The 19,609-nt window shown below is 34.7% G+C and overlaps 1 protein-coding gene across 1 annotated transcript in view; it reads left to right on the forward strand.

Moving 5' to 3' along the window:
* The window catches only part of LOC129231353 (uncharacterized), a 93,703-nt gene that overhangs the window by 59,648 nt on the left and 14,446 nt on the right, over nt 1-19,609 (forward strand). The window contains exon 5 of the mRNA XM_054865645.1: nt 9,824-9,927. Coding sequence (XP_054721620.1) covers nt 9,824-9,927 — 104 coding nt within the window. The remainder of the gene's footprint in view (nt 1-9,823; nt 9,928-19,609) is intronic.

Below are 19,609 nucleotides of genomic sequence, written 5' to 3' on the forward strand. Positions count from 1 at the left end.
GTGGGTTGCGCGCAAGGATTCCTTCATACAGGATTCCTCTCACGCAAAACCATCGCCGCCTGCGGCTACAATGGGCCAATGTGCATAGGAGCTGGCGTGCTGATTGGCAGCAGGTCGTCTTTTCTGACGAATCCCGCTTCACTTTGTGGCACCATGATGGCCGAATTCGGCGCTATGCCGGTGAACGGCACATTCCGTCTCGCTCGTGATTCTCGTCCTGTTGCTTCGACAGACAAACTTTGGTTGCGCATACAAACAATATGGAATACTCTTCCGCAGGCAGATGTTTAAACTTTGTTTCATTTCATGCCGAGTCGTGTAGCAGCTCTTATTGCGGCGCTTGGTGGCCACACAAAATACTAATTTCTATCACTTTTTATTGTTTGTTTGGTTTGAAAATGTAATCATTTATTTGTACCATTACCACTCAACTGTGTATTAAATTTCATTCAACTATGATGCTTCCTTCATGGTGTTGCAATTTTCACAAACAGGAGTGTATTAATGTTAAAATAAATTGTTTATTTTGAGAGTAAAGGCTGCAATATAATGGAAACATATCTCATATGCTGAGAAACAATAGTTTAAACCATTGAAAAAAATTATGTATTGGGCTATTCCATGAAAAAGTATGTCACTTAATCACGCACGTAACGGTTCATATACTTCATTAAAAAATTATTTATTTAAAAAAGTAATGAAGAAATCTTTTGCTTAAGGAATCACACATTCGTTTGAAATTTGTAAAGCAATAAGATTTTTATCATGATCCTTTTAAATTATTATTTTTAAGGAAATACATTAGGCGTTACGTGCGGGACAAAATTACCATTTCCGTGAAATTACCCTTTATCACTTTTCTGGCGATCCTTTTGTCTTCTATAACATTCCTATCAACTACCATCTATGTTGATTTGGCTTTGTTTTCAACTTGCTTGGCTGCTTCCAAGTAACTTATTAACATTCAATATTCAGAGATTTTTAGTATGATTATTACTGTCAAATTTTTTCCCCATTTATAAGTTTAAAAAAGGGTTACGTTTTTTTTCTGTTATCATCGGTATTGTAGGATAATTTTCAAGCTCCCTAATATTTAACTGAGTCTTTTTTTAAAATTAAGTTATCCAGTGCTCCGGCTGAGCTAACGATATATTTGTCGTTACTTTTTTCGTTATACATGGTCTATTGGTAATACTATATATATATATATATATATATATATATATATATATATATATATATATATATATATATATATATATATATATATATATATAGATATATACACAGTGCTATAGCTGGAAAAAAATATTTGAAGGAACGCACTTCTTAATTTTGGGTAGATTTAAGCCAGTTTTTATTTAAAATGCAAACGTTTACTTCAAAAAAACTTCATACCAATTTACAGTAAATTTGCTGTAACAACATTAATCTTTTTTAAATTGATGTCATCTTGTCTTTTTTCAAATTTTATTCTGGATTGCTTCAACGAACATTAGTTCCGTATTTACTTCAACACCTGCTTTATAATATTTCAAGAAATGCTTTTACCTTGTTTACTTGCTGACTCGCGACGCGTTACAAAACCTGTGAATCTTCTTTTAGGGTATGCTGCTCCCCATGAATGGAGTCGTTTAAATGAACGATTTAAATGAGCGGATTAAAAGAATGAACGATCCTCTGATAAACGGATCATTAAAAAGAACGACATTCCCCACCTCTAATACATACCAATAATGTTCTTTGATAAAGTTTCACCGATTCTTCAGAGTTCAGCAAACCTTCAGTAAAAATCGAAACCGTAAGCAGTACGGGAACGTAGGATAAAAGGATATAGTTAAGATAACTTACCTTTTTTAAAATGAACAAATTTGAAATTTAATTTAAAAATTACAGTAGTACATGAAGAAACAAATATGTATGTAAAATAAAACTTGCATTCAAACATTTTTTTTGCCATAAATTTGTACTTTCAAATTTAAAAAAAGCGGAATTTCTTCACCTTTTTTTTTTCATGGGGAAAAGGGAAATAATAAAATCATTTCTAATGAAGTATTCTCTATTTGATGATTAAAAATATTTTTGATAAAATGAATGAGTAAATAAAATAATGAATAAATGAAACAATAAACGAATAAATTAATAAATTAACTAAGCCATATCTGAGAAAAAAAAATGAGTGAATAAAATAGTAGATGAATAAGAAAATAAGTGAATGAATCAATAAACACGTATGAATTATTAAATGGAGAAAAAAAATGAAATTATTAATACGTAAATTATTGAATAAGTAAACGATAAGAACTATTTCAATTTGTCCCATCCATTTTGCCTCGCATTCCCTTGACTAAGTGTAGAAAAAATTTACAATAAAAAAAGCTATTGCTAAAAACTTATTGCTAAATAAGTAAATACTGCACCGAATACTTGTAGGTCTAAATTAATAGTTAAAATGTTAATAACAAGAACTTAATTATTTCATATCAACATTGAAGTCAAAAAGACTTGCAACAAAATATTACAATATGAGTACAAATTTTCAAAAATTGTACGTATTTATTATATGCTTTGATCTTCAGATTTCAGAAATAACTTTTCCTGGCTGGAGACTGAATGTGTTACTACATAGTTTAAATATTACTAAATATGTGACGTTGAATACATTGTAAATATTTCAGTATTTCACTTTGATCCACATTTCCCTTCATTCTGTAACAGTTGTTTCTTACATTTTAAAATTCGTTATTTCTGTTTTATTTTTAAATCATAGTATTAGCGTCACCGAGTAGTAGTAGTAAAAAACTTCATGAAATGCCAGTTGAATTTCACTTATTATTATTAATTTAACTAGGTTCTTATAGACATAAAACTTCAATATTCATCATTTATTTATTTAATTTAGAATTTTATTGCTTAATTTCAATGAGTTCGAGAATCTGAAACGTTTTTCAGGAAATTGAAGTTAGAACATAACTTGAATTTATCAGCATTATTTAATTTAACCTTACTCTTATTACTTTTTTTTCCAACTTTCTGAAATTTGGAGTTGTAATAAATTAAGAAGTGCTATGGACAGATCATAACTCTATGGTTTTAAAGAAATCTATTTAAGAAATCTTATTAATTATTAATAAATGAAATGAGAACTACTGCACTTGCTTGAAACTTTTGCTGGATAGCTAGTTTTAAGTATAATAATGGGATAATGAAAGGCATTATTAAGTATAATAATGGGGTAATGAAAAGACATTACGTTACTTGGCTAACGTTTGAATCATCGAACAACATTAATTTATGATAAAAAGAAAAGATCTTTGAAGCTTAAATTGATAGTGATGTCTAGTTGTGTGATTCTCAAAACTACTTTGAAAATGAGCAATATCCTTTTTTTCTGACACATTCAGAAGAAATTTCCTCATCCCATTTTTGGGAATGACCAATTGTTAAGAGCTTTTACCACTTCAACACCATGTTGGAAATGAATCTAAAAGAAGGCAGTCGGAAAACAGCCAACGGAAATGATCTATTTAAAAGGTTTTGCGGAATGAGTGACGCCACCATAATGGAAGATTAGACATACTAGGTTTCGATTTTTAGAAGGGTTGCTAGGGGGAGGAAACAATAACTCATTCATCACTACAATCGCCAAAATTTTTTAGTTGATTATTTTTTATATGATCATTTTAAAACGTCATGTGTTTACGAAAACGTAACAACTCTTGTAATGATGAATTTACGCCTTTGTACTCATATTTTCTCCAAAATATTTCTGCTCAACAACGAGTTAAATTTGAAAAAAATTTATATTTCTTAGCTACTGAAAAAAAAAAACACACATGTGGCAGTGAGAAGCAAAGGGATGTAAGTGGCAAAATTAAAAATTTGGAGATGACCAGTACGAATAGTAGGGGCATTAATCCTCTGTCTTGGGGCAAGAGATAGCACCAGTAGCCTTGGCAGTTGCTGCTGTACAGCATGATTTAGAAAAACGAGCTGGTGTGTGCATCACATGACTTCCTTTTACTCCAATTTAATGTCATTTTCTCATTATTGGCAGTTTTAATGTGATTTAATAGTTTACTTTCTAAATATCACCAACAATGGCCAAATTAAAACCAGATTTAAAAAAAAAATAAAACAAAACAAAAAATCGCCAAATTTGTCGCCAAATTGGCGACAAAACTTGGCAACCAAAAGACTGGCGATATATATCGCCAAGTGTTCGCCAAATTATAACACCACTTGAGTTTACATCGAAATTAACAATGATTTCCCCCCAAAAAGGGGAAAAAGACCCCCTTTGGAGCATCCGAATGCAACCAAAAAGAAAGGTGCACAACTATACCCCACTAGGAGTCTACGTACCAAATTTCAACTTTCTAGGACATTCCGTTCTTGAGTTATGCGACATACATACACACATACGCTCATACATACGTACATACAGACGTCACGAGAAAACTCGTTGTAATTAACTCGGGGATCGTCAAAATGGATATTTCGGGTGTCTGTACGTTCCTAGGCATATATCCACGTGTGGTTGAGTTGAAAAAAAAAACTCAACATTCATTTCGGGGGTGAGCAAAAGGGAAATTAAGGTCGATTTTTGAGTGAAAATTTTTTCGCGAATACAGTACTTCCTTTTTTGTAAAAAGAAGTAAAAATCAATGAAAACCTACCTAAGGACGTTATCTTTAAACACGTTTTTACTCGAAACTCGAAAATCTCTTTGCTTCTCACTGCCTCATATGATATCAAGTAAAAATAATATGCGATATACTTTTACTAAGCGCAGACACCGACTTCGTTTGAAAAAAAAGGCAACAGGGATTTTGAAGAGCAAAAAAGAAAAGAAATCCTGTGTTATTTCTTCAAAAACTAACAGAAACACTGTAAGAAATAGTGCAGTTTAAGGTATTTAAAAAAACTTTCGAAAATAATACATAACTGCTAATGAAAATTAGCAATTGAATTTTGCATGAAAATTATTTGTCAGTTTCTGTCGCTACTACCAACAGATTTTAAAACAAGATATAGTAAGGAATTTACAGAGTTTCGTAGAGCATGAGAACAATGTCTCTGGAAAAAGCATAAAGCTTCTTTCTTACCATTATTGCTAAACTTAGTATAATGGGGACGCCTTTTATTTCTTTTTCTGTATTTCCGGGATATTACTCCGATTGAGTATCACTTATTTCTTTCATGAATAAATTTCTTCCGAAAAAGATAAGACCCACACATGTTACATTTTTAGAAGAGTATTTTCTTGATAACGGCCGAGTTCCCAAAAGATTGAAATGTTAGGTGTGATGGAATACAAGAACGTTACGTCTCAACTATAGGGAGAGCGAAGCACGAGGCAAACCCTTGAAAATTTTTAGGTTTATTGGCATTGTTTTTGATAGAAAAATTAGTTTAAGAAATGTTTTCATTACATATTTTATTTTAGTGGAATGATAAAAATTTGTTCAGAGCTAAATGAGCCTGCTTTTCGTTATAGCAACATCGATTCTCTTGCATCATCCATACTTCTCTCTCGATTATACTAGTCTTCTAATTCTTTCAAATATGCTGATGTGACACAGCATTATTTTGAAAAAAAAAATATAATTTATTCAAATTGGATAAATCTCTCAAAGGTTACTGGGGGGAGGGGCAAGGAGATATACAGGGAAAAATTTCTCCCCTTTCATAACTCTACTATTTTTTTAATGCTTAATTAAACCACTTATTTATATTTCTGTAATTACATCTTTAGGAATTTTCGGGATTATATTAATTTTTATCCTTAACTTTTCCTGGATAGGACATTAAAAGTTTATTCTCTATTTCAAAAAATAATGGAAAAATATCGTAATTTTTTTAAATAAAAATAATTGAGGATAACAAAGTTCATCTTAAGGCAAAGGGGTTGCATATTTTAAATAGTATGATGGGAGTAGGTGGAAAAGGCAATGGATTTTTGGCACATCCTGCGATGAAATTCCATACGTCAGCGCTTGTCTGACTTCATTTTACTTTCAGAAGTTACCTATCCGATTGAAACTTGGCAGTCGTGCAAGCTACTGCTATCTAAACACCGATTTAGTAACAAACCACTGTCTATTTTTTTTTCTTTTTGCCAGTTTACGGAATTTATTCCTCCTCGTAAGATGAAACATCAGTTTGTAAAGAGTTAAAGTCGAATTATTTATGCAAACACAGTTAATATAAAATAATAAATAAAACATAGTTTGATGTTTTAAAAATATCAGGCTCTTTGAGATTATAAAACTGAACATCAAATAGTACGACGCATTAAACTGAGACAACACGATACAAAATTGCATAATTCGTACAAATTTTCAACTACCTGCACAGACACTCACAATATATATATATATATATATATATATATATATATATATATATATATATATATATATATATATATATATATATATATATATATATATATATATATATATATATATATATATATATATACTGCTCGACATTGAAAATGCAACACCAAGAAGGAGTGGTCAGAAAGTGATGAAAAAAAAGAGGGACAGCAAAGAATATAAATGATATTAATTTCAAAATGGTAGGCAGAATACAGAGCGAGAACGGCGTCGGCTCAGTAGGATGTAGGACCACCGCGGACAGCTATACACGAAGAAACACGTCTAGGCATGGAGTCAATAAGGGTGCGGATGGTGTCCAGAGGGATGGCTCTCCATTCCCTTTCAACCATTTGCCACAGTTCGTCCTCTGAACGAGGCAGGGACAGAGTCTGCAAACGGCGTCCAATCACATCCTACACGTGTTCGATTAATGACAGGTCAGGAGAGTATGGTGGCCAGGGAAGCATCTGTGTGCCTTGGAAAGCATGTTTTCAGATGCGAGCACTGTGTGGTCGGGCGTTATCCTGCTGAAAAATTGTATTAGGTAGCCCTAGAAGGTAAGGGATTGCTACCGGCCGCAGCACATTGTCCAAGTATTTTTGGGCCGTCATGGTGCCCTGAATACGAACTAGAGGTGATATGGAATTCTACGCAATTGCGCCCCAAATTATTATACCACGTTGTCGTGCGGTGTGATGTTCCACAGTTACTGCCGGATTAGATCTGTCTTCACGTCGACGCCACACACGTACGCGGCGGCTATCACCGGATAAACAGAAGCGGGATTCATCTGAGAACACGACATTCCGCCATTCTGTCATCCACGTCGCTCTAGTCCGGCACCATACTAAACGTTGCTGTCTATGTTCTGGGGTCAATGGCAGTCTTCTTAGCGGTCGCCGTGATTGCAGACCACGTGCGACTAAACGACGGAAAATGGTTCTGGTTGGCACGGGAATATTCAGGGTATCTTGCACCTGCTGCATAATCGAGGAACAAGTGACTTGTGGGTCTGCTACAGCTTGTCGGTGGATGCGTCGATCCACGCGTTCTGACGTCACTCTCGCTGCCCCTGCACCCCTCAATCTTGCCACATTTCGTTGTTCCAACCATCTTCGGCACAGCCGATGCACCGTGCTCGCATCCATGTGGGTATCAGCTGCGATTTGACGTACGGACCAACCTCCCGTTCTCAGTCCGATCACCATACCCCTCATAAAATCGTCTATCTGCTGGAAGTGCCTTTGTTGACGTAGGCCTGGCATTCTCTCGTGTTACACAGGTCCTCCAAGACAAAAACAAAATTTCTTCGATAATTCTCCAGTCAGAAAGAACGACACGAATATTGGCCATTCTGCAAGTTCCTTCCCTTATATCTTACTTCACGTGCGTCGGAGAGCTGATGCGCATTTCACATCATTTACATAACTCAGTGATGTACGTCTACTCTAAAATTTGCATAAATATCTGAACACTCCTTCTTGGTGTTGCATTTTCAATGTCGAGCAGTATATATATATATATATATATATATATATATATATATATATATATATATATATATATATATATATATATATAGTCGTGACGAATTTTATCTGAAAGGATTTTTTTTTCAGAAAAGCAGTACCAGAACGGCGTATGGGTGCATTCCGATAAATAAACACTCATGGTAGTGGATGACTGTAATTAAACGACCCTGTTTTAGAGTTGCATATCGACGAAACTCGAAAGTATTGCTCATAAACTTAAAACGGCCATCATTTTCGGCTATCATCTGAAATAGTATGATAGAATGTTTCACAGTTCAACGAAGTGTGTTTTGGGAAATCCAATGAACATGTTAAGAAATGCTATTGTTAAAGACATGTTAAAGTTCTAGCATTGACATGACATACAAAAGTTTCAAAGCCAAACGTCGTATGGCTGTTAAAATCTAAATAAGAAAACTGTTGCAAATGTGTATTTCATAAAAAAAGCAATATGTTGGCGATACTTGAACTATTTTTTACTGAAATTCTCATCGTTTTATTATGTTCTCCACAAAGTTTGCTAACTTTTTCAGCACTAACTCTTCGTCTGTAGACAACTTTAAAACCCTATGTGAATTAATTTTCATCTGTGTATGTACGGTACGAGATTGAAATTGGCAGAGCTCCGCGGCTCTATATGGAATGCGGTGCCAGTCTATAATATTTTGTAAAATTATCTATTTTTGTGAACTATTTTGAATAAAGTATGGCCACTTTACATTGAGATTTCTAAGATGTTACTTCCTTTGCTGTTACTTGCTTATGTTTGTTGATAAATTTGGTCCATTTTCTTTTGTTAAAGGTTCCGGTATACTTAAGATACACTTTTATTGTGTAAAGCAGAGGCAATTGGAAACAAAAATTTTCTATGTTTTAAATTAAGTGTATTCCTTACCTATTGGATGAATTGAGATATAAACGTTTATACATTGCATCCAACACGATATTCCCTGAGAGTAACTATGCAAAAAAACTTTGACATTATGGCTATTTGGTAGCTTCACATTTTATCATCTTTTTTCTATGTATCGAGTAAATAGAAACTGATTTCCTTCCCTCTGACGTGAATGTAGGTAGAAAACCATGACATACACCCTTAACTTAGGAGCTTATAACGCTCTAGATCAATTATAATCAACCTAGAGCCCACACATCTTATTGTACTTTCAAATGCATCCTAAAATCAGAATGGTTAAAAAATATTTTGCAAAAACATATATTATACGCTAGATTTATGCAAAAAATACACACAAAAGTACATTTACGTCAAAATCTAGGCCGCCAAAAAGGATAGGAAGCATGGCAAGCTTAGTTGTTTCTATAGTTACCCCTGGATACATCATTTATATGGTAATTGGAAGTTACCTAATCAGCCCAATATAAATATAGACGAAGGACGAATTCAAACCAAATATTTTTAGTAAATTTCTATATCACAAATGAAACTAGTTGAAACCAGTTTCTTCGAGCATGTATATCTGCTGGCGAGGAAAATGTAAGATGACTAAACTTTGGTCAACAGCAGTTTCCGTAGTGCTTTAAATAATAGTGATATCTACACTGTTTTTCAGACACATGCTGAACTCCCTGAATGTCCTCCCTATGTTTCCTAGTCGTAACCCATCAATACTTAAGTTGCAAAAAACACCATAAGTGTTGGTAATGCAATTTGTTTCCATTTACCACATGTTTTCAACTTTTCGTACTGAACTTACTTAATGGAACGTCTAAAGTTTTTAACGGGTTTTCTACTTAGTGTAATACTAAAACTGTCTGAAAGTAATCGATATTTTACCAAGATCATTGCAACTAAGTTGTAGCTTTTTAACTATTTTTTTTAACCAAAACTATTAATCCGTAAATAACTAATTCAACGAATTAATGGCATTTTTATTTTTGTTTTAGCGGATACGGTGTATCTTTTATTTCCTGCTGAATCATTTCGAGCATCACAAGGAGTTCCTCCACAAAATTCTGACTGGTATAATAGGCGAAGGAGACGGCGTTACGTAAGCTCTCTTTTTCTCTTCTTTTTAAAACTAATTACAAAAAGTATTTACCTAGTCGCAACTTTGAGAAACGTTTGAAATAAACCTAGCCCTATGATTTTATCTATGAATCCAACGAATGTAATTTTTGAAAATATACAAACTTAAGCGACAAAGTATTGATAAATTACTTATCTTTTTTTGGTGACTAAAATATAAACTGGAAAATAATAGAGCAAATAAATAGTTTCTTTCCTGTAAAGTAAAATGTGAAAAAAAAAGCATGTAACATTATTTAGTGTAGTGTAAAAATTTCGCTCAAAACATAGAAAAGGTACATTAAATCAGTACTTCAACTTTTTTTTTCGGAAAGGAGCCTAATTGGAATAAATATTTTCGCACAGAGCATTTATCTAATTAAAACAATAAGCATAGCTTTTGTTCAGTAAGTTACCACCCTATAGCAAGGGCTAAGGCAGAAATACATGAAATACACTCCCAGCTCAGTCAATTCCAGCCGAGGACTGCAGTTTCGTGCTTATTAGCACTCATCAGCCCGGCATAGGACTAACTGAGCTGGAGGTGGAAAACCTCTTAAGGAAGCCAAGAGTGCCAAACAAACTGGTAGCTAACATAGAATTAGCACTGACCAGACGAGTAACCGAAACAATGGTTCGGTTCAACTCGAATATTGCAGGCAAGGCAGGTATATTCAGTAAGTTACCGCCCTACTGCAAGGGCTAAGGCAGAAATACATGAAATACACCCCCAGCTCAGTCAATTCCAGCCGAGGACTGCAGTTTCGTGCTTATTAGCACTCATCAGCCCGGCATAGGACTAACTGAGCTGGAAAACCTCTTAAGGAAGCCAAGAGTGCCAAACAAACTGGTAGTTAACATAGAATTAGCACTGACCAGACGAGTGACCGAAACAATGGTTCGGTTCAACTCGAATATTGCAGGCAAGGCAGGTATATTCAGTAAGTTACCGCCCTATAGCAAGGGCAAAGGCAGAAATACATGAAATACACCCCCAGCTCAGTCAATTCCAGCCGAGGACTGCAGTTTCGTGCTTATTAGCACTCATCAGCCCGGCAAAGGACTAACTGAGCTGGAGGTGGAAAACCTCTTAAGGAAGCCAAGATGCCGGGCTGATGAGTGCTAATAAGCACGAAACTGCAGTCCTCGGCTGGAGTTGACTGAGCTGGGGGTGTATTTCATGTATTTCTGCCTTTGCCCTTGCTATAGGGCGGTAACTTACTGAATATACCTGCCTTGCCTGCAATATTCGAGTTGAACCGAACCATTGTTTCGGTCACTCGTCTGGTCAGTGCTAATTCTATGTTAGCTTCCTTAAGGGGTTTTCCACCTCCAGCTCAGTTAGTCCTATGCCGGGCTGATGAGTGCTAATAAGCACGAAACTGAAGTCCTCGGCTGGAATTGTCTGAGCTGGGGGTGTATTTCATGTATAGCTTTTGTACTTGCATTTCACGACCCTTATTTATACTGCAGGACTGCCACGAAGCATAGGAAATGTTTAACAATTAATCCTTATATATTATTTCTGTAGCCTGTTTTTGGTTTCTACGCGAGATTTTTCTCAATTCTTGATCGATTTCTTTGATTTACTTCTTATTTTAAAGCTTATCGTGCTGGCTACTGACGAAAAATAGACCCACGGTCTTAAAATTGTTTTTTTTTTCTGTCAAAACACCTGTTTTAAAGAACCAGAATGAGGTTTTCGGTTACATTTATAACTTTAACTTGCACGATGACCGACAGAGCTGAATAGCTTGATCGGCAGAGCGTTCGACTGGTAACCAGGAGAATAAGTGTTCGGGCCCACGTCCGGACAGTCTGCATCAAAAAAATTAGAGAAATATCGCGCATTACATAAACACTTAATAAAGTCAATAACAAAAATGAGGGAATAGAATAAATGAGAAGGAAACGTTCCTTGCTGTTATGAGATCTTGATGTAACATTGTGCTAAACTACTTCTGAATTGTAAGTTTTTTTCGTTTGTTTTTAAAGTTTTGGCTCTAGTAAGAAAATTAAAGCATAATGTAAGCGAAAATATAAGTATCAGGCTTAAGATTTCAGACTACAATGGAATTGTTTTTTGTTCAGAAAAAAAATAATAAATCGTACATTGAAATATTTATTCTTCTAATGAGTTTTTGACTCTTTGTACAAACAAAAAAAATTACTACCTCAATTTGAAGGGTAAACTACATTTTTTTCCTTCTTTTTGTAAAAAACAAATAGCCTATCACATTTTTACTACATTCGAAAAGCTACGCTTAAAAAAGAGCTTAGTTCAAATTATTTTGTATTTTAACCGTGCTGTTAAATGATGAACACGTGCTGCCATCTAAGTCATAACGGTTCAAGCAGCCTGCGGTAACAAATTGTAAAAATTTTCAAAAATAAAAACATTTTTCTTCGATATCTTATCTTATGTATTATTCCCCTCTCATTTTAAAACTTATCAGGTTCGCTAATGACGAAAAATAGACTTGCGGTCGAAAAATCAAGTTTTCGGAAACGCCCCTTGCTGTTTCAAAACCTTGATGCAGCCTGAAGTTCTTATGCAGATTTTTTTTTTAAAGCAAAGTTCTAATACAATTTTCCAATTTTTAGGTCGCTTTCGGCAAGAAAAAAAAACCTGTGTGTGTGTGTGTTGATTTTTCTTTTTCTTTCTTTTTTTTTTTTTCATAAAGCTTAAAAGCACTGGACTTAGTTGTTCGGTTAAATTGATAAGTTTTTTTTCGATAGAGCTTTCAGCTATAAACTAACTGAACTTCGGGCAAGCTCGAGCTGTCCGACATAATAGCAAATTTTGATTAATATTACACATTATATGTACTTATAACGTACAACAGATAACACACGTAATAAAATAAATGCAATGGAAATGCTACTTGGTGTTTCGACGCCTTTATGCTGGCTACAGTTATCATTCGGATAAGTTGACTGTTAATCGAAGGGTGGTCTTCCTTTTTTTTTTAAGCTTTGACTCCATCCAGACCACTTAGCATAATGTAAGCATAAAAAAGTATTAGATTTACCTCAAGGAAATCCTTTTTATGCAGAAAAACATTTTCACTGTATGCTGAAATGTAGATGTTTCTAATAGCAGTGTTCGACCTTTTGTACAAATGAAAAAATACTACGCCAAATTAAAACTACGAGTTTCACTCTGTAAACCTTTAATTTTTTATTTGCACGAATACGATATAAAACATTAAAATTATTATCAACTTTATTAGTAAGAAATCATTTTCTACTCCTCTGCTTTCTGCTGAGAAAAAATTACATTTTGTCTACGTTCGAAAAATTACACTTAAAAAAGGGACTCAGTTCAACTGGTTTTGGTTTTGAATTTTAAGTGTTCGATTAAAAGAGAAACATGATCGGGCATTTAAGCCGTAACGGTTAAAGCAACCTCCTATGTGAAAGAGTTCAATATTAAAAAATAAAAACACTTATTTTCAATCTAATTTATTACTTCTCAAGAATGTCGCTACGTGAGATCTTCGTCATTCTTTAATCAAATTCCTTGCTTTACGAATAATTTTAAATCGTTTTGTTACTGATATCTTTAAATTACATGCCTTCTCTTCTGCCTTACTTTTTTTCGGTTCCTCTTCATAATGTTCTTCCTTTGAAATTTTTAAAGAGCGAAATGCCTTATGAAACGATGCAAAGCACAGTGCGGAGTTCCGCACGGGTCGACTAGTAACTCTTTATTTGGGCAATTATTAAAAAAATTATCCCAGTGACTAAAAGAATCATTAAAAAAAAGGAGACAACTTCTAACAGGTAATATCTTCCATTTTCGTAAAAATTTCAGGATGTGTTAGTACTAAGTACTATGATAAGGAAAAGTGAAATTTTTTTTCTTAAATATGATTTATTTGGCCTTGAGTAGAGGTTAAGGTTTAACAATGTATTATGTTGTTTACTATATGATCGTTTCTCTTCTAAAGCAATTTGTAAGCCATAGCATTTTTTTAAAATATGAACACTACTTATACTCGGTACAAATCAGCATAAATAATTTGGTTGGTCACTCTTAGCTATGAGGGAAAAGGTGAATTGAATATGTTATTTTCGTTGATTTTTTTTTCTTGTCTTCTTTCTGTGCGGATATCTGCTGAAGCTATGAGTGTTAGCTACTAACCATAGTATAATACTCCTAAAACAATAAAAGAGCATAGGTTATTTTTCTTTATCAGTAAAGCAGTCTCCAAGTTGATGGATTTACAAAAAAAAAAAAGTCAAACTTCAAAATCAATAACTCTGTTAGTAACGAGTCAATAACTTTGCGACACAGCTGTAGTTATGGAATAGTTGAGAATCTAAGTCATGGTACCTAATGTTTTTTTTAATTAAACGAGCTCAAAGTTGATAATTTAAAAAAAAAAGAAAATTAAAGTTCAATAACCCCATAAGCCACGAGTCAGTAACTAAAAGCAACAGCTGTAGTTATACTCCATATCTTGTAATTTTAGGTTCAGCTCACAAATCCATGAGGTCTAACCGAATTGTTCAATCAAACAGTCTCAAAATTACAAGTTTTAAAATAAAGTGTAAAGTTTACACATCAATTACACTGTAAGCTAAGAGTAAATAACTTTGAGACACAGTGTTAAATGTACTCTACATGGTCAGCCTTAAACGATCTCGAACTAGATAATTTTCAGAAACAAAAGACAAAAGTAAAAGTGAATAACGCTATGAGCCATCATAAAATTTAGACACAGCAGTAAATTTTATCCCTTGTGGCGAAGTTTTACATTCAGGTTAGAAACCCATGGAATCTAATCAATTTGCTAAATTAAATATAGTTCCAAGTTTGATAATTTTGAAATAAAAGGTGAAATTTCAAAATCGATTAAACTATAAGCCACACGTCAAAAACTTTGAGACACAGCTAAGATTATATTCCAAGTGATGTAGTTTTTGATCCAGATTACAATCCCATGGGACCTTGTGTTTAGTTATTGTCTACTTTATATCACCGATCCATACCTAAGTGTGCTCTACATTCGAGAACATGGACAACTTGGGTACAGTAAACTATTTCCATTTATTCAATGCAATCCTGCTGGTTTAAAAGCCTCACATCTTATTGTATATATTGCAAAAGATTATTTTGTACCGAAGTTTCCGTGATCCATGTCCCACTAAAGTCCCTTGCCACCTTCTTAACTTCGAAACGGCTGCTGCTATATTCAGCAAAGTGATATCCAGATATAATGAAGTGTCAATGTGCTATTCAACAAAACCACCTGCAACGCCACCTGGTGGAAAACTGCGAAATGAGCAATCCTATCTCGAAAACGGCATGAGAAGGGGGTGGGAGTTACATACAAAGTCGAAGGGCATTATCGATTTAGTACGAGACCTTGTGGTAACCTTGTGACCATCAGTGCAAGGAATAAAACGGTTCATTTGTTTTTCCGTGATTTCCTACGTCAGAAAACTTTCTGAGAAAGAAAAAAACAACTAGTTAAAACAAGGTATCTTTATTTGACATTGCGGTGTTGTACTTTGCCAGAAAGACGGTCATTTATCTTTTCGTTTGGGTTTTGCGTTGTCACAGGAACGTAAATAAAAGACGTTTTTGTAAAACACGAAAAGTTAAATGCACGTTTCAATAGTTGTTTTCTTTGAATTAATGTCCACAAGGTCCTTTTTCGTTCTAAATTGACGCTGCTTTACAACTTCGTAAATTACTTTTATTCCCTCTAGCGTGCGTTCCGCTTCCAAAAGAGGAATTCTAACTTCACGGTTTTTCACCAGGTGGAGCCATACGAGGTTTCTTTTAGTAACGCATTGCTACTTTACTATACGTAGGCACCGCTTTTATGGATATAGCAGTAACCGTTCCCAAGTTACGAGGGTGGCAAGGGGCTTGAGAAGGTGAACTGTTTATAGAACACATATAGGTACAACATGGAGACATAAAATAGACTGTGAATAAACAAATTGATGAAGTACCATGGGTTTGTAACCTATAATCCAAAACTGGACCATGTAGACTATATTTACAACTTCATTTCAAAGCATAGTTGACTCAGGGCTTACAGTGTAATTGATCTTGAAACTTGACCTTTTATTTCAAAATTATCAAACTTGAAACCATTCGATTAAGCATGTTGATTAGACCCCGTGGGGTTCTGACTTAATTTTAAAACTACAGCACATAGAGTAAAATTACAGCTGTTACTCAAAGTTGCTGACTCACTGCTTACACAGTACTTCACTTTTAAAAATGTTTTTTTGTATGGTTTTTTAATTGAAAAAAAAACAATATTGAGACCATTTAACTAAAAAAGTCAATAAAGTGAAATGGGCTTCTAATAATCAGGGTCTAAAACTACACTATATAGGCTATAACTACAGCAGAGGAGTTCCAAAGTTATTGACTCCTTGATAAGTTATTGACCTTGAGACTTCACCTTTTTTAATCACCGTTTTTGTGATCAGTTAGCAAAAAAGAGTAGCCCATACTTTTTTAATGTTTCTTTGAATAATATGCTACGGTGTGTCCTAGAGTTATTATTTCCGGGGGTCACTTATGGCTTTAGCAGATATCTGAACAGAAAAAAAGGCAAAAAAAAAGCAACGAAAATTGCATTTCCAATTGACTTTTGCCTTTAAATATATGAGTGAACGGCAAAACTTCAGGTAATTGCTCAATCGGGCGTAAGACTCTAAAAAGAGCTCAATAGGACGTTCAAAAACTTTTTAATCAAGTTTCAAAAAAGGAAATAAAAAATGTAAATTTAAAATGAGATGTTTTTCATATTTAAGTAAAAATGGTGAAATTGTGAATGCAATGGCTGAATAACGTAATTATTAACGAACAAATTCTCAATCAGTATATTTTGACAATGTTGTGCTCTACTAATAGAAAGCTCGTCAAGAGACAACCAAAAATGCTGTTGCACTAATATCGTTCTCTCCCCAAGAGAAAATATTTCAACTTGTTACCTTTAAACATTTTTTCTGATGCCTGAAAAATAGCACGATTCTTTAAATAATTTCATTCACCTTAGAACGTAAGTAAGTTGAAATATTTCAGAAAGAACGGACCATAAGCATTAACGAATTCAACGTTGTTTGGCATTAATTTGTAAAGAAAATATTACACATATTCGTTAAGAATTTGTGCCAAACATCGTTATACACTCCTGTTTGTGAAAATTGCAATACCATGAAGGAAACATCGTAGTTGAATGAAATTTAATACACAGTTGAGTGGTAATGGTACAAATAAATGATTACATTTTCAAACCATACAAACAATAAAAAAAGATAGAATTTAGTATTTTGTGTGGCCACCACGCGCCGCAATAAGAGCAGCTACACGACTCGGCACGGAGTGAAACAAAGTTTGAATATTTGCCCGCGGAAGAGCAGAAGATGGCACCCCAGACCATAACTCCGGGTGTTCGTCCAATGTGGCGTTCGATAATACAGTCTGGAATGTGCCGTTCACCGGCATAACGCCTGACACGAATTCGGCCATCATGGTTCCACAAATTGAAGCGCGATTCGTCAGAAAAGATGACCTGCTGCCAATCAGCATGCCAGCTCCTATGCACACTGGCCCATTGTAGCCGCAGGCGGCGATGGTTTTGCGTGAGAGAAATCCTGTATAAAGGAATCCTTGCGCGCAGCCCACGCTGCAGCAGACGTCTCCGAATTGATGAAGCACACCATGAAACACCTGTAGCTGTTGACCACTGCGCTGCCAATTGTCTAGAAGAAGCTGTGCGGTCCGTCAGCGCCACACGCACCAGGTGTCTGTCATTGCGAGCTGACGTCACATTTCGAGGTCTACTCCCAGATTTCCGAGCTGTCCGACCCTTGTCCGTCCACTGCTTCCAAACACGCATGATTGTGCTGTTGTTACGCTGCACACGAGCGGCTACTGCACGATAAGACAATCCAACTTCACGAAGGCCAACGATTCTGCCCCGTTCAAACTCCGAAATTTGCTCAAATTTCGCTTTCTTTCATCGAAGAGGCATAGTAAAGAATCAGTTAACGTTTACTCTAGCATATAACCACCGATAATCATACATGCCTCGCTACAGCCGTCTATTTATATTCGGTTCAATCCGCCGTTCAGAAGGTGCTGCTCAGCATACGCATGCGCTACCTGTCTGTAATTCTAATCATTTGCATATCATGCCCTACTTAACATTTCCCGCAATTTTCAGCTCACTCGCGTAAGTCCTTCGTACTGTTGCAATTTTCACTAACAGGAGTGTATTTGTCAATTTTTGAAATGTTTTTCAGCATATGATGTAAAGTGAGATGGTGGGAAGAGGAGGGAGAGGCATGAAAAGTTTTATTCACGTGCTCTTTAACATTGGTTCACTATACAGCGCGTCTCCGTTTAACCTGTAAGACCTATATTTTTGCAACTTAAATGCATACTTTGAATTGCAAAAATGGTCAACATAAGATACAGAGATGATATTAAAAGTTGGAAACGGGGAATGTAATTAGAGAAAAAATGCGAAATCTAACTTTTTATACAGTCCATAGGTCGAAACAATATATTTAAGGAAATAATCAACATCGAAAAATAATACTAACACAAAAGAAAATTGAAAACATTGCGACTAAAATTCAAGGAGATATTCCAGTTTAAGTTCTACTTCTAAGAGTAGGGACCGTAGAGTACGAAGGTAGGAACGTTTCGTCATTTCAAAACAAAGGGTGCGTTGTAGAAGAAAAAATAAAATATTTGTTTTTTCATTGTTACTGAAAACTAAATGCACATGTTCTGCTACGATAGGTAAAAACGGTTTACAAAATATCGTGCAATTTGAAAAAACACACTCCATGCACACATAATTTTCCACCCTTGTTAGCAGCTACATTTCCACTTAAAAGATGTAAATTAGCAAGAGTGGAAAATGGTCCTCGTCACAAAACACTGCATTTCATATCTCCTTGAATATTGTCAAATTGTTTGTTCTCGAGTTGTTTTTCATCTTGTTATTTCCCTAAACACAATGAAGAGGACCTAAACACCATATAAAAAATTAAATTTCATATTTCTTCACTATATTTTTCTCGCTTCAAACTTTTAATATCCTAATTCGGCATCTCATTTTGATCATTTTTGCAAGTGGAAGTATATATCTAGGACTACCAGTTGCTAAAATAGAGGTCTAGCACGTTAGATGGGGACACTCTGAATATTTCTGCGCAACTAACTAAACGAATCTATTATTTTCCTTTAAGCTAGTAGAAACAGACTGTCCACATATTTCCTTCAATCTGTAGTAAGCTTACATTATGCACTAAAAATATTTGCTTCTAATTTAATTATTGCTAAGTTTCATGCATGTAAATTCCAATATGTGTGACATGGCTACTTTTATTGAATAACAATGAGTGGGTGTGGTCCTACTACTAAAAGGTTTATCTGGCACTAATGACACGAAGCATTAGAATTGACTCTCACAAAAAGATTTTCGTTGTGTGTGATGTCAAAGGAGAAAGAGAGAGAAAGCGAGAGAGAGAGAGAGAAGATAGAGAGAACTTTAGATCATATGTTTCTTTTTTCTTCAAATGAGAGTCTATTTCTCATAGGTGTTCATCTCCCAAAAGAGTAATGGCACCTCCCCCCAAATACCACAAAGACGAGAACCCCTCCAAAAAAGAAGGAA

This window comes from Uloborus diversus, chromosome 10, assembly GCF_026930045.1.
Source record: "Uloborus diversus isolate 005 chromosome 10, Udiv.v.3.1, whole genome shotgun sequence".
Lineage (NCBI taxonomy): Eukaryota > Metazoa > Arthropoda > Arachnida > Araneae > Uloboridae > Uloborus > Uloborus diversus.